Source organism: Phocoena sinus, chromosome 7 (assembly GCF_008692025.1).
Source record: "Phocoena sinus isolate mPhoSin1 chromosome 7, mPhoSin1.pri, whole genome shotgun sequence".
NCBI classification, from domain to species: domain Eukaryota; kingdom Metazoa; phylum Chordata; class Mammalia; order Artiodactyla; family Phocoenidae; genus Phocoena; species Phocoena sinus.
In genome coordinates, this window is record NC_045769.1 from 82,857,078 (window position 1) to 82,870,614 (window position 13,537).

General features: G+C 38.4%; 1 protein-coding gene across 6 annotated transcripts in view; it reads right to left on the bottom strand.

Moving 5' to 3' along the window:
• Window positions 1-2,058: 2,058 nt before the first annotated feature.
• MBD5 (methyl-CpG binding domain protein 5) overlaps window positions 2,059-13,537 on the bottom strand; it is a 154,892-nt gene continuing 143,413 nt past the window's right edge. For all 6 annotated transcript variants that reach the window (XM_032637477.1, XM_032637481.1, XM_032637475.1 and 3 more), the window contains 2 exons: window positions 6,280-6,355; window positions 2,059-3,302 (listed from right to left, as the gene is read on the bottom strand). In XM_032637477.1, coding sequence (XP_032493368.1) covers window positions 3,231-3,302; window positions 6,280-6,355 — 148 coding nt within the window. In that variant the 3' untranslated portion in view covers window positions 2,059-3,230. The remainder of the gene's footprint in view (window positions 3,303-6,279; window positions 6,356-13,537) is intronic.

Consider the following 13,537-nt stretch of genomic DNA (forward strand, 5'->3'; position numbering starts at 1 on the left):
AACCAAAAATGTTCCTTAAATAAATAAAAACCCTGATTGCTTTTAACGCTACAAACAAGACATTAAATAAGTGCTGCTCAGTTAGATTTCACTCATTTGAAATAATCTTAAAAAAACACTTAAAGGTATAATTTATTCTCCTTGTGCTTCCTAAGACTTTCAAAGGGCACAAAATAAAATTAGGGACTATGCAGTTCTTTAAAGGAGCAAAATTTTTTCATTCTGCTTCCATTCTCAGATTTGTTGAAATAAAAAGTTTATTTTAGGGAATAAAAAAATGTACTAATGTAGAAGGGCTAGCCTTCATTTTAAAAAAATGAATTGGCTTTAATACAAAGAGAACGAAATGGCTCTGTGGGCAAAATTCAAGTACGAATGACCAATTTTTTAAATTGTAAAGTAGGCGTAACATTTAAAAAAATGTTACAGCACTGCATGTAATGCTAACCATATTTACATTAACTGCTTACATGAAACCATAGAACTGTAGAAGAGAGAAAAAAAGCAAAAAACCTGGGTTTCCCTGGTCGCGCAGTGGTTGAGAGTCCGCCTGCCGATGCAGGGGACACGGGTTCGTGCCCCGGTCCGGGAAGATCTCACGTGCCACGGAGCGGCTGGGCCCATGAGCCATGGCCGCTGAGCCTGCGCGTCCGGAGTCTGTGCTCCGCAACGGGAGAGGCCACAACAGTGAGAGGCCCGCGTACCGCAAAAAGAAAAAACAGAAAAAGAAAAAGAAAAAAAACCAAACCTGTGTGGACTGAAACAATACCTAGCACCCACATGAAGCCATAAGCAACCAGTGAAATCATGGACACAAACATACTTTACATGGTCTACTGATGTAAAGTATACACGGGTCAGGGATGCAGAAACCTAATTAGTTTAAAATATCAAAAAGAAGGCTTGGCAGACATAAACTCAGTCTGAAGACAAAAAAGCAAAGGCTAGAAAAGCTTCTACATATCAACACACACAAAAACCCACATACACGCAGACACACCCAATACACAAACACACATATGCTGTGAATCTGTAAATAAAGACAACCGTGTAGACAAAACAGTAGAAAAGCAGACTGGTACCAAAAAAAAGGACAACATTAATGGTTTAAACATACCAAATACATCAACTTATAACAAAAATAGTCAACTAAAGTACACAAGTTTACTTCAGGTGACTGCAGGAAGGACCAGGCAGGCAATCCGGCCATGACAGGAAAGACAAACTCAACCTACCCCCAGAAGGAAGGGTTCCTGCCTCCAGGCCATGAAGCCCAGTGTAGCCAGTTGCACTCCATCAGGCTTGGGGGTAGGGGTGAGAGTGGGAATGGAAAGGACAGAGAGACACAGGAGACCTGGGAGAAGAACTAAGAGTTGTTGATATCAAAAGTGAGCCCAGGTGCAGCGCTCTGTGCTGTGGCCCCGAGAAACCAAACAGAGGAATGACCTTGGTCTCCTTTTTCCTGAGTGACTGGAACTCTGCTACATCATGGGACTGAGGAGCTGGAGGGGTGGCTGAGAGAAGGGAAGCCACGTGGTGGGCATTTAACGGGTTCAGAGCCTGCCATTGGAGGGCCTCCCAGAAGCCTTAGCAGTAGGCTGTGGAGGGAATCCCAGGCGAGGGGAAGAGGCAGTGCTGTCCCGAGGGTTAAGGGTTTGGAGGTGGGGTTGGTGGCTCTAAGAATAAAGAGATAAGGGATCCCTTCCTTTGACAATCCATCAATTGAATCCAATCCAATCAATTTCAGGCTGAAGGCCTGAAACTTGGCTCAATTGCCTGGGAGATAGGGTTATACCACCACCACAAAAACTGTGAAAAAGAGATATTTATGTTGTGCTACATTTCTTATTAATAACCTTGTACTTTACAATGGCTCACAGTTTTAGGTTTGTATACTTGCAGTGTAGTATTTTCTCTCTACATTTGTTTCACATTTTTTTACTTAATATAATATAAATAATTTGGTTAATAGATTCAACCTGCACATTTCAGCCACATTAATATATATAAGAATCTATTAATGGTATAAATAATTCTTTAAATAAAATAAATCTGATATGTTACATAATACTGATAAAAAATTACCATTGCTAATAATTTCATAAGCCACCTTAACTTCTGGTGTAAGTAATACTGATGAATGGATGTGAAACTTGCTTTGATGATTTGTACTTATTTTTGCTGCTATAGAAAAACTGAATTATAATCAACCTTACCTCTGATAATGGTTTCAAAGTGGGGCTTTGCCTCCATGTACGGAAACAGAAAGTTTTATCTTGTCAGGTATTGTTTGCAAAAAAACCTCAACTCTGAGCGTCAGTGGTGGTGCAGCATAAGCTTTCTAGTTCAAGAGGTGGCTATCAAATGTTAACTACAGAAATGATTGAGTAAAATATCCCATCTAAGATTTTTTTTTATAAAACCTATTCTACTTTAAAACTTAGGTAAAAAAAATATGCAACAAATGGTTGCAGTTTCTGAATTCTTAATTTAGACCTGTGAGCCCTTGTCCCTTTAGAAATCTGCAAGGTTTCGATTTCCTAGACACCCGAAATCAAGTCCAGTGCTTCCAGGCAAGGTTCATTCCAAACAGACAATATAAATGGACACTCAGTGGTGTGCAGTGTATGTCATAATTCAGTTAATACATTATCATGCCTTTTCTCTGCTGTTAAATACAAAAACAGCATCTTTTACATTATCATAGAAAAGCATTTAGGTTGTATTTTTATTTATCACTTTACACTTGTAGTCTCTGGTAGGTGTACTCCATAGAAACCAAAGAATTTTGTACACTATTTCTTTGTACAATAAAAGATAAAGTGTGCATTAGGTATGCTTGTACATGACAATATTGTACAATATTTACATTTTTGATATCACCATGAAATTCTGCATTTTCTATATACAACATGGAAAATTCTTCAGAAACATTTGGACTATTTCTTATAATCACAATTTTAGTATTATAGAAAAAGAGTTTCTCAGTAATCTCTTGACTATCACTCTCATCATTCAGGGATTCTGATTGGTTTTCCAGCATTCATTATCCTTCCTGATCAAAAAAAAAAAAAATATTGTATCACTGTTTCTTTTAGCACCCTGTGGCGGTGTTAACTATCTGCCATAGTATAAATATTGATATAACAGTGGCTATATCAATACTTATATACAGCTATATCTGTGCACATTCCTTTAATAAACACTGCGCATTGGTGGAGTAGTCCCTGTTATCTGGAGATCTTCCTCCTCTTGGGTTTGGGGGGTCTCATTTGTCTGTCTCCCTGTGGGATTTGGTGAACCTGGAAATAAAAGAGATAGGGAAAAAAACAACAACAACAGAGATTGAAATCACAAACACCATACGATTTCCGACAAAGAAACAGGGTAGGGAACAGACTCTGGCCCTCATTTTCTATCATTGCTATCCTGAGGCATTTAAAGTTTTTACCAAGGCCCAGATCACAACGTGCCCACAGTCACTACAGAGGATGAGAAATCTTGGAAACTAACAAGCAGAGCAACACTCTGTGGACCCCCCCCCAACTAGTGGAATACAGAGGAGGAACTGGAAAAAAAAAATCAATGTGGGAAATGGGACTTGCAGTTGCTACCCCCGTTGTCCATTTAAGACAAAAATAAGACGTTTCCCATCAGAGATTCCCTGAATTCCCTAATTTCACTGAAGTCTGGAAAAGTGGATAAATATATACTAAACATATTTTTTCTTTATTTCATCACTGTACTTATTTTATAACTGCTAAGAAGGGTCAAAGATAACACAAACATGCTCACAACTCAGCCCAAGGAGGTTTACTTAGGAGAAGAATCGGATGGAAAACAGAATACCACTACCATCTGTTGGCAAATCCAAGCTTGCGTAGCCTGGGAAGAGCAATTCACACAACTCATCTTTATATACAAATGCGGAAACTAGCCGTATTTAGGGCTGTGCATCAGATCGAATGTGGTAGAGCAGCAGCAGCACTTGGTTCCCAGGTATCAGACAGCATGTATGGTTTTGAGGGGCAGAGGACAAGCGCAAGGGAGGTGATCAGGTGCCCCACGTTGTATTGTGGCTGTTGTGATACAGATAGGAGGAGGCAAGGTCAGGACCCAGGAAAGGCAGGATGCGCCCAAGGCAATGGTGTAGTAAATGCTTAACAATCAGCTCCCTGTGGAGGGACACAAGCCCACTGTAGCCTATGCCAATCTCTGTGGTATACTACATGTTTTCACCACAGCCAATTTCAGGCTACCAATGGGATGCCACAGAACTCAGACTTAGGAAGGGATGTGCAGAATCAGCTCTCAAGATCCACTACAAGTTGGCTCAAATGCATGTTTTAAAGGTAATGTTTAGATAAAAGCAAAGGCCAATGCTATTCAGAGTCAAATACAGAAAACTTTAAAAAATATTATATTTCAAAAATAACACCTATGAGCTTCTCACACTGCTTCATCCTCCTGACCCCTCCACATACATTCTTTAAAACCACTAGTCTCTGATAAAGAGCCAACTGAAACCTTTTTAAAATTGAGGAAAGAAGCCTTTATTCAAGACTGCAAACTAGTAACCTGTGGATCAAATGTGGCCTGGAAAGGGATTTTATTTAGCTATATGGTGTTTTAATATTTCAAAAATAGTTGGCAACACTAAAAAATGAGAAATCTTACTTCTAGACTTGTAGCATCTCATGAAAAATGGGAAGATCTTGCAACACGGACACAATTCCTCACATGGCTCAGATGTGCTGCAGCATGGAAGCAGGAGCTCCTTCTGGACAGAGCACAGCCCCCAAGTTGCCAGGGTCCCCAGCACTGCTGACTGCCTGCTGGCCACAAAGGCCAAATGTCCTGAGACAGAGACTAGCGAGATATTGCCAAACCCATTTCTCTTCTTCCTGAGCAGGCACGGTGTATAGTACATTTAGTAGTCCCCTTGAATTAAAAAGGCCACACGATGGCCTTTGGGTGAGGCCAGTGGAAAGTTAGCACAAGTGATGAGCTTTCAGATCTGGCCCATAAAACCCATCCTGGTGTCCTCTGTGTACACAGTCTTCTCTCCCCTGCTGGGCTGGATGCAAAGGATGTAATGGAGCACTCTGAGGCCCTAGGGAAGGGTGGACACTAGAAATAGAAAGAATCTGAGCCCCTGAATGATGGTGTGGAGCAAGCCCTTCCTCAACCAGGAGACCCAAGTGAGGAACCATCTTTATGGCGCTGAGCCTCTAAGACTGAGAGTTGGTACACAGCTTACCTTGACCAGTGCATCTTGGTTGGCATTTCTTAATCCACTGAAATTGCTCTTTTACTCATACCTGACCCCTTTTACTTAATGATATTATTTGCCTGGCCCTAGAAGGCGTTTGAGTTTATAATCTCCGCTCCAGAATTTTCCTATAATTCTACCAGGAAAGTTAACATCTCAGGGCCTCAGTTTACCCACTTTTGAAATGATGTGTCGGATCACAAGATCCCTAAAGTCCATACCAATCCCAACACTCTATGAACGTATAACTTATCTCTGTCATTCAATAGTCACTAGACGACTTGTTAGGATTCAGATAACCTTCTTAACACAGTGTCAAGTAAAAGTAAATTACCTTTCATTGCTGAGTAGCTTTTGATAATTCACATTTATTAGAGATTATCAAAATTATATTTTGAGCATTTACATTAGCCAATATATAAATTAGAGAATGACGAGTAAACTTCTCACATTCAACACTATTATATGCACCATCCAAAAAAAATGTAAAGAAAAAGTAGACTCTACTTCTTTAAAACCAGTGGTTAAAGTGTTAAATAATTTAACAACAGAATTTTGGGCCAAATATTTTATGTTTTTACGTAATAGTAGAAAGGAAGTGAGAGGTCTATATACTCTTGATCTTGACCCTATGTTCAGTTTCCCTTTTTGTTTTATGGGCAGAGTGAAATTTATATTACTGAATACTTAGGCAACACTAATGATCACTGCTATTCTGAGAGTCAAATGTAAAAGCCGTGATTTGAACTTCAATATTTTGCTGCTCACATTTTAAAAGAATGTTATGTGGGGAAAAATGTTATCTCAGGAAAAAAACATAGTTAATACCACTAGGTTATTTTTTCTTAAGTTATTTTTAATCTTTTCTGATATCAGTCTTTTTCTGAGCCTAGTAATTTAGTATTGCTATGTGAGTTGCTTGACAGTACTTAAGGGACTTTACCAAAAAGTATAATACAACTTATTTCCAAAGAAACACAATATAATGGAAAAATAAATTAACTTACAGTCCCAGACATTTTGTCCAGTTCACTCATGGCCTCATGAATAGCAGCTTCTAAATGGTTATTTAGCTTTCCACTTCTGGAATTAATGAAAACAACACACCAGATTAATAAATTAAAGAAAAAAAATCTCAATGTAATTCCCTAATCAGAGAACAGAAGTACCCATTCCACAAGAGAAAGTCAATTTATATTTACATTTGACAATTCAGATGACAAAACACTCTGGGATTCTCACAACTGAATACTAATGATAGAGTCACATAACTACAGAAGAAAAATTGAACACATGATTGGGGAAAATGGATCCTTTCCCCTTCCACATGTTTCTTCTATAGTCTGATGATTTTGCAAGAAAGCTGGGCCACAGGTCTCTTTTCCCACAGATGTAGCTTGTCCTCTTAGAGTCCAGCCTGCTTTGCATTGCCTTTTGTTCTGGCTTGTCTCTTTTGCAGGCGGTCCGGCTGTGTGGCCAGAGGAAGGGCTCTGAACTTCAGGCTCTGGCCACTAGGGAGCTCCCTCTACCCTCTCTGGAGCTCCTGGCTTCAGGAGTTGAACTAGTGAAGGCTGAAATCCTGGTACACATTTGTTCCAGGTGGGAAACAGTTCAACTCGCTACACCTGAGGCTCTGCCACATTTTTTTCCCCCCCACAAACCAAAATGACATAACTATTTGAGCAAATAAAAAATGATGGGCTCAGAGTGTCTATCACTCGTCTGACCTTTTCTCTGCACTCAGCATACCATCACATGTACTATAACACGTGGAACATCTGCCAGGATTGAAAGTTTTATCTAGGAAGCTGTTGAACTAATTACTAAAATCAGGCAAATCTACACTATCCATGTCTATAGTTAGGTACACTCTAATTTTTCCTTCTTGATGCATATAAAGAATTACCCAATTATTGTGAGTACTAAGGTGATTCATTTCATTTATCTTGTCACGACAATTACCAGAAAAGCTGCAGAGGTAAACCTTTTCAAAATAGGCTGTTAGCATAGCTTTCCAAGAATTAAGTCCTATCCCAGCATCTACATGGAGACTGGAAATTTGCAGTTGTAGAAGACTTTGGCTCACAGACCCATTTGGTTTGGCTCACATCATGTTTAGAAACATATTTGAGCTTTAGTGGAATGCTTTTATTATTTATTTATTTAAAATATTTATTTATTTATTTTGTTTTTATACATTTATTTACTTATTTATTTTTGGCTGTGTTGGGTCTTCATTGCTGCACGCAGGCTTTCTCTAGTTGCAGTTAGCCCTTTGTTGCAGTGTGTGGGCTTCTCATTGTGGTGGCTTCTCTTGCTGTGGAGCACAGGCTCTAGGTGCGCAGGCTTCAGTAGTTGTGGTGCACGGGCTTAGTTGCTCCGTGGCATGTGGGATCTTCCCAGACCAGGGCTTGAACCCGTGTCCCCTGCATTGGCAAGTGGATTCTCGACCACTGCACCACCAGAGAAGCCCTAGTGGAATGCTTTCAGATGAGGCCTTTTGGTTTACCACAGCCCTCACCAAGTTTTACCCTCATATACCAGGACTGAAAAATTCATACATTTAGTTTCTGTATGTAATCCTGAGTAGTATACTGCTAGGTACCTTGTGGATGCTCCATGTACTTACTAAATAAAAATATTTGTCTAAAGCTGAAACAACGGCTCCATATTTTGGGAAATATATATGCACTTAACTCAGTTTAACTGAAAGGAAAGATTAATGTAGTGGTTGTAACTAAATTATAAGGGCAATGCAGCACCAACCTCTTCCCCCACCTTTTATTGGCCTGTAAGCTAGCCTCTAGCTTTTATATTCTTCCCATTTACTTTTAGAAATGTAAACAATGCAGAAAAGTCCATAGAATAAATTAGCAATCCCTATCAAACCCATTTCCAAAAATAAACTGTTAATAAATTACATATTTCCTTTCATTCTTTTTTATAAAAAAATTAAGCTGAAGTTCCCATGTTATCAATTCCTAGTCCCATACTCTCCCACCCTCCTCCCCAAAGGCAACTAGCTGTGTTGTGTATTCTTACAGTGTGTTTTAATATTTTATATATCCATGAACAGTACCTAGTATTGTCTTTTACGTGTTTTTTATATATATATATATCATACAAATGGTGTCCTGATATACCTACCATTCTGCAACTTCTCTTTCCCTTTTATTGCTATTTTTGAGTACTGTCCAAGTTGATGTAATCTATTCACATACTGTCTTTTACTTACCTACCTTTTCCAGTTTTAAGGGGCCCTGGGCATCTTGTGGAGTCAGTCTGAGTTGTTTTCCCAATGAGGAGTTTGCTAAGCATGATTCTGGGTGACTGGATAGGAATCCAATCCCAGGACTCTGTAGGGCAATTTAAGCTGAGCTGGGGTTGGGCTACGGCCCCTTTTGTGGACTGTTTAGCAAACGTCTTGACAGTATCACAAACTGCCCAATTGCCTGACAATGTTACACCTTGTGTAATGTGTTAAATAGCTTTATCCTTACTATTTCTTTTGTATAAAAGTATGAACGTAAGTTTAAAAGATATTTGTTATGCATTTTTATTTACTATCTTATGGGTTTAAAATTGACTATGTAAAAGTTCTAAATATCTAAAAAGAGGTAAAATGTTTCAGTGAAAAACCATCAGAGAATCTTGGTTCTCTCACCTTTAATAACAAAAATAGCTAGTATTTATTGAAAAGTTTATATGTGCCAAGAATTGTATTAAATCTTTATATACATTATTTCATTTAATCCTTATAACAATCTGATGAAGTCGGTATTATGACAACTGTTTGTACGCAATACTTCATGACTTTTTAGGGAAAATTGGTGAAACCAACTGCAATTTTATAGCGAAGAAGATGGATATTTAACTACAAATAGTTTTCAAAAGTAATAGAGTCATAAAAATGTTTTCCCTAACTATGAAAAATTACAGTGACATCACCATTGAAGAATAAAAATAATTCAACATTATTTGTTGAATAAATAGACAAAATTTTAGGAGTTTGTGATTTCATCAACAAGATATTTAAAATGTTTATAAAAAACACCTTGTATCAATTTAAGGTAATTAGTATGTTTTTCCTTTAACAAACTTAAGTAGTTATTAGAGGGTGAAATGACTACTTTTGGAAGAGAGAATAAATATGGAGATGTGGCGCAGGAAATTACATGAATACATCATTGGAATCAAGAGGTAAAGAGAGTTTCCCAGATGTCAAACCTGCATACTAATTTTTACACTAGCCGGTCAAGTCAGGAAAAAATGAGCTTAAAAGAGGAAGAGAAAGTTCCATGAGTCCATGAAATGAAAAATTAGTCAAAATTCAGCCTTCTAGTCCAGAGGGCCTCCTTATGGAGTCTCTTCTACTATTTTCTCTTCCCCACTGACATTTAATAATAAACATTTTTACTGATGGACACTCGAAAAGCTACTTGATTAAGCAATAGATGTTCATATAATCACATTTCTAGTTATTAATGGAGATAATTGCCACTTACCTTCACTGCCTACATTGTCACACATTACCCTTATCCTCACTAGTTTAAAAAAAAAAGCCAAGTACACATCTGTGAATGGTATGAGAAATAAGAGGGAAATGAGAAGTGCACGTTGCTCTGGACTGTCAGTTCAGAATTTAAGCAACTCACTTCATGTAGAACAGAACAAACTTGCATAAGACATAAATGTCAAGAAACTTCGATTCTAAAACCAAATCCATAGGGAAAGTATGCAGATTTAAGAAAATTCAACACATGAGAGATCAAGGTGGTGGAGTGCGAGGACACTGAACCTACCTGCACACCCCACCCCCTGCCCCAATGAATATATCAAAAATACAACTATTTGTTGAGCAACTCTCGCTGAAAACGACCTGGAGACTAGCAATAATGACTCCTCTACAACAAAGACTGTAGAGAAAGGTCCACATGGAGTCTGGTAGGAAGGGAGGAGAAGATATCTGGTCGGGAGTCGCACACAGAAGAGGAGGGGGTATCACCAGCTTGGAGATCCTCCCTGGGGAGTATGGGGTTCAAGCCACATTCAGGCACCCCAGCCCTGGGGTCCAACACTGGGAAGATGAGCCCCTGAGCTGGTTTGAAAACAAGTGGGGCTTACTGGAGGGCTGTAAGAAACCAAGACTCTGCTCTTGAAGAGTGCATGCACAGACTTGCTTACCCCCCCGCCACACACACACACACACACACACACACACACACACACACACACACACAGCAGAGAGACAGCATATTGGAAACAGCCTGGTGCTTTGGCTGGCTTGTCAGCACACTCCCTAGCCTTCACTGGGTTCCTGCTCCAGCCCCTCTCGCTCGGGCACTGCTCTCCACTAGAGCAGGGGCTGCCATTGCCAGTGAGGGTTCACACATTTAGAGGGAAGGGAGCCCGCACAGACCCTCTGACTAGGGCAGAGGCAGCCACTGCCAGTGCACGTATCCCTGACCACATCTGGAGGGAGGAGAACTAGCTCGATATATCAAGTGAAGACACTACTTTAAAAAGATACATGTACCCTAATGTTCATGGCAGGATTATTTACAATAGCCAAGATATGGAAGCAACCTAAGTGTGTCCATCAACAGATGAATGGATAAAGAAGTAGTATATATATATAATGAGAATACTACTCAGCCATAAAAAAGAATGAACTTTTGCCATTTTTAACAATATGGATGGACCTGGAAGGTATTATGCTTAGTGAAATAAGTCAGAGAAATACAAATACTGTATGTTTTCACTTACATGTGGAATCTAAAAAAAAAAAACAAAAAAAATGAATGTAACAAAACAGAAACAGACTCACAGATATATAGAACAAACTAGTGGTTACCAGTAGGGAGGAGGTGGGGTGAAGGGCAAGATAGGGGAAGGGGATTAAGATGTATAAGCTACCAGGTATAAAATAAGATACAAGGATATAACATACAGCACAGGGAATATAGCCAGTATTTTATAATAACTTTAAACAGAGTTTAATCTATAAAAATATTGCATCACTATGTTGTATACCTGAAAGTAATACTGTAAACCAACTATATTTCAATTTTAAAAGATAAAGACAACTTAATACAATAAGTATCATTTCTTGGTTTTAAAGTAAAAGTGTGATTTATGTTATTACTTTATCACTCTCCAGATTCATAAAAATAAGGTTACTGAACAAATATATATGTACATATAGGCAGAAGATTTGATCCTTACTTAAAATCATATCTAAAAGCTATGTAATCTTTTTCTTTAATGAAGCTATTTCCTCTTTTAAGTAGAAAATGACCCTGAGTGATTCTTCAATAAATACATTAATATTTCTTTTGTGATTAGGCTGTAATAAGCACATCACTTTAAAGATATTTATAGGATATTGAGAATTAAAATGATTACATAATGCTCTAAACATCTAATATGGTGATAGAATGTTTCAACTGGCAAAAATAGGTGATGATTTTGTTTGTTTCAACTGTATCTTTACAATAAAAATAACTGTTTACTAAATACCACGTGCCAAGTAATATGTTAAGGTTCTCTTTATAACAATTCTAAGAGGTTGGAATTAATATCCTCATTTTAGAAATGAAGAATTTAGGCTCAGAGAGGTTAAATAACGTACCCAAGGGTACACACAGCTATGTAGTGATGGAAACAGGATTTCAACTCGGGTCAAAAACCAACTCCCCTACCCCCTGGTTCTCCTCCTCCTTTCTGATCACTACCCCCATCTCCTTCATTATCTCTAGTAAATGTTCAAGTGCCCCAGCGTTCAATCCTTAGCCCACTATTCAAATTGGTAATATGTGACTGCAGTCAGTTTTACATAATCAAATACCACTTCTTCCCAGTTTCAGACTTGTACCTGTGCGATCACAGGTACCTCACACTGCACTCAACAGTTTTCTCCTGTGTTCCCCATTTCAGTTTCCACTACCCATGAAGTCACCCAAGCTAAAACCCTGAGAGTTGTCCTTGATTGCTTGCTCTCCTTCACATTCCAACCAAATCACCATGATGTTCTGTCAGTTTTACCTCCTAAATATATCTTGATCATATTCCTTTTCCTCCATTCTCATGGCTCCCCTCCTGGTTTGAGTCCTCATCCTCCCCTGTCCTCTGACAAGGCCTCCTAAATGGATGCCCTTGTCTCCAATACTGTTCTCCTAAAATTTATCCTCCATATAGCTATATCTAAAGTGAAAATCCAACCACCTGTCCCCTTCAGGCACTTCCAATAACATAAAGACCCACGAGGCCTTACTAGGCCCTTTATGGTCTGGCTCCTGATTATATCTTTGGCTTCATCTTTTACAGTTTCCTGTCCCCTAAATCCAACTGCTGATCTTATCTAAATGCTATCTCCCACCCCCACCCCATCATCCTCGTTTCCTTTGTCTGGCTAATACCTATGCAGTGTGTAAGGTTTGGCTCAGCTATTAGCTCCTCTAGGACGTCTTCCATTACCTGAGTTTAATGCCACTTCTCTGTGATCCCAAAATATACTATACATATTCCTGTCATTGCAACTTTAGCATCTTAATTATTTGTTTCTACATCTGCCTCCTTCACTAAACAGTGATGTCCAGGGACTATAGCATTGTGCCTGGTTGGCACAGATTTTTTGCTAAATTAATCTCCTTAAATTGGAGAATAAATAAATGATTAAATAAATAAATAAGTGATTGGGTTCAACATATCATTTATCATTATGTAACCTTCAACTAATTATTTAAGCTATTTTGGTCTGAGTGTCCTCATCTATAAATGGGTTCAGTAATTCTGGCCCATCTTCTGATTGGGAGAATAGAAAAATGGATTTTAAATCATATATGCAAAATGTAGAGTATTCTACTAGGCATTTATAAGGCAAGTCAGTTTACTTAGACAACAGTCTGATAAACAAAACTGTTTTGCTTCATATTTTTGTCTTTTACCTCTCCAATCCATACTCTTAAGTTTATGGTTTCATGAGAGTTCCTTTAGATAATGCCACTTAGGACTCATATAAATTCACCAGAAATAGTAAACTGGCTTTGAGGAAAAATGCTTAAACTGTTGTTTGTTACTCATTACCTTTCAGAAATTGCTTAATAGCAAATTTATGGGGAAAATACAGCTCATTTCAAGGCAGTATATCTAAATATTTGGAGGAGTTATTTTATTTCTGTGTTATCAACAGTTTTGGATACACTGCACATAATCCAGCTAACTGGCATACCTCACCGAAGAAAAGATTTCACGGATATTTTACAT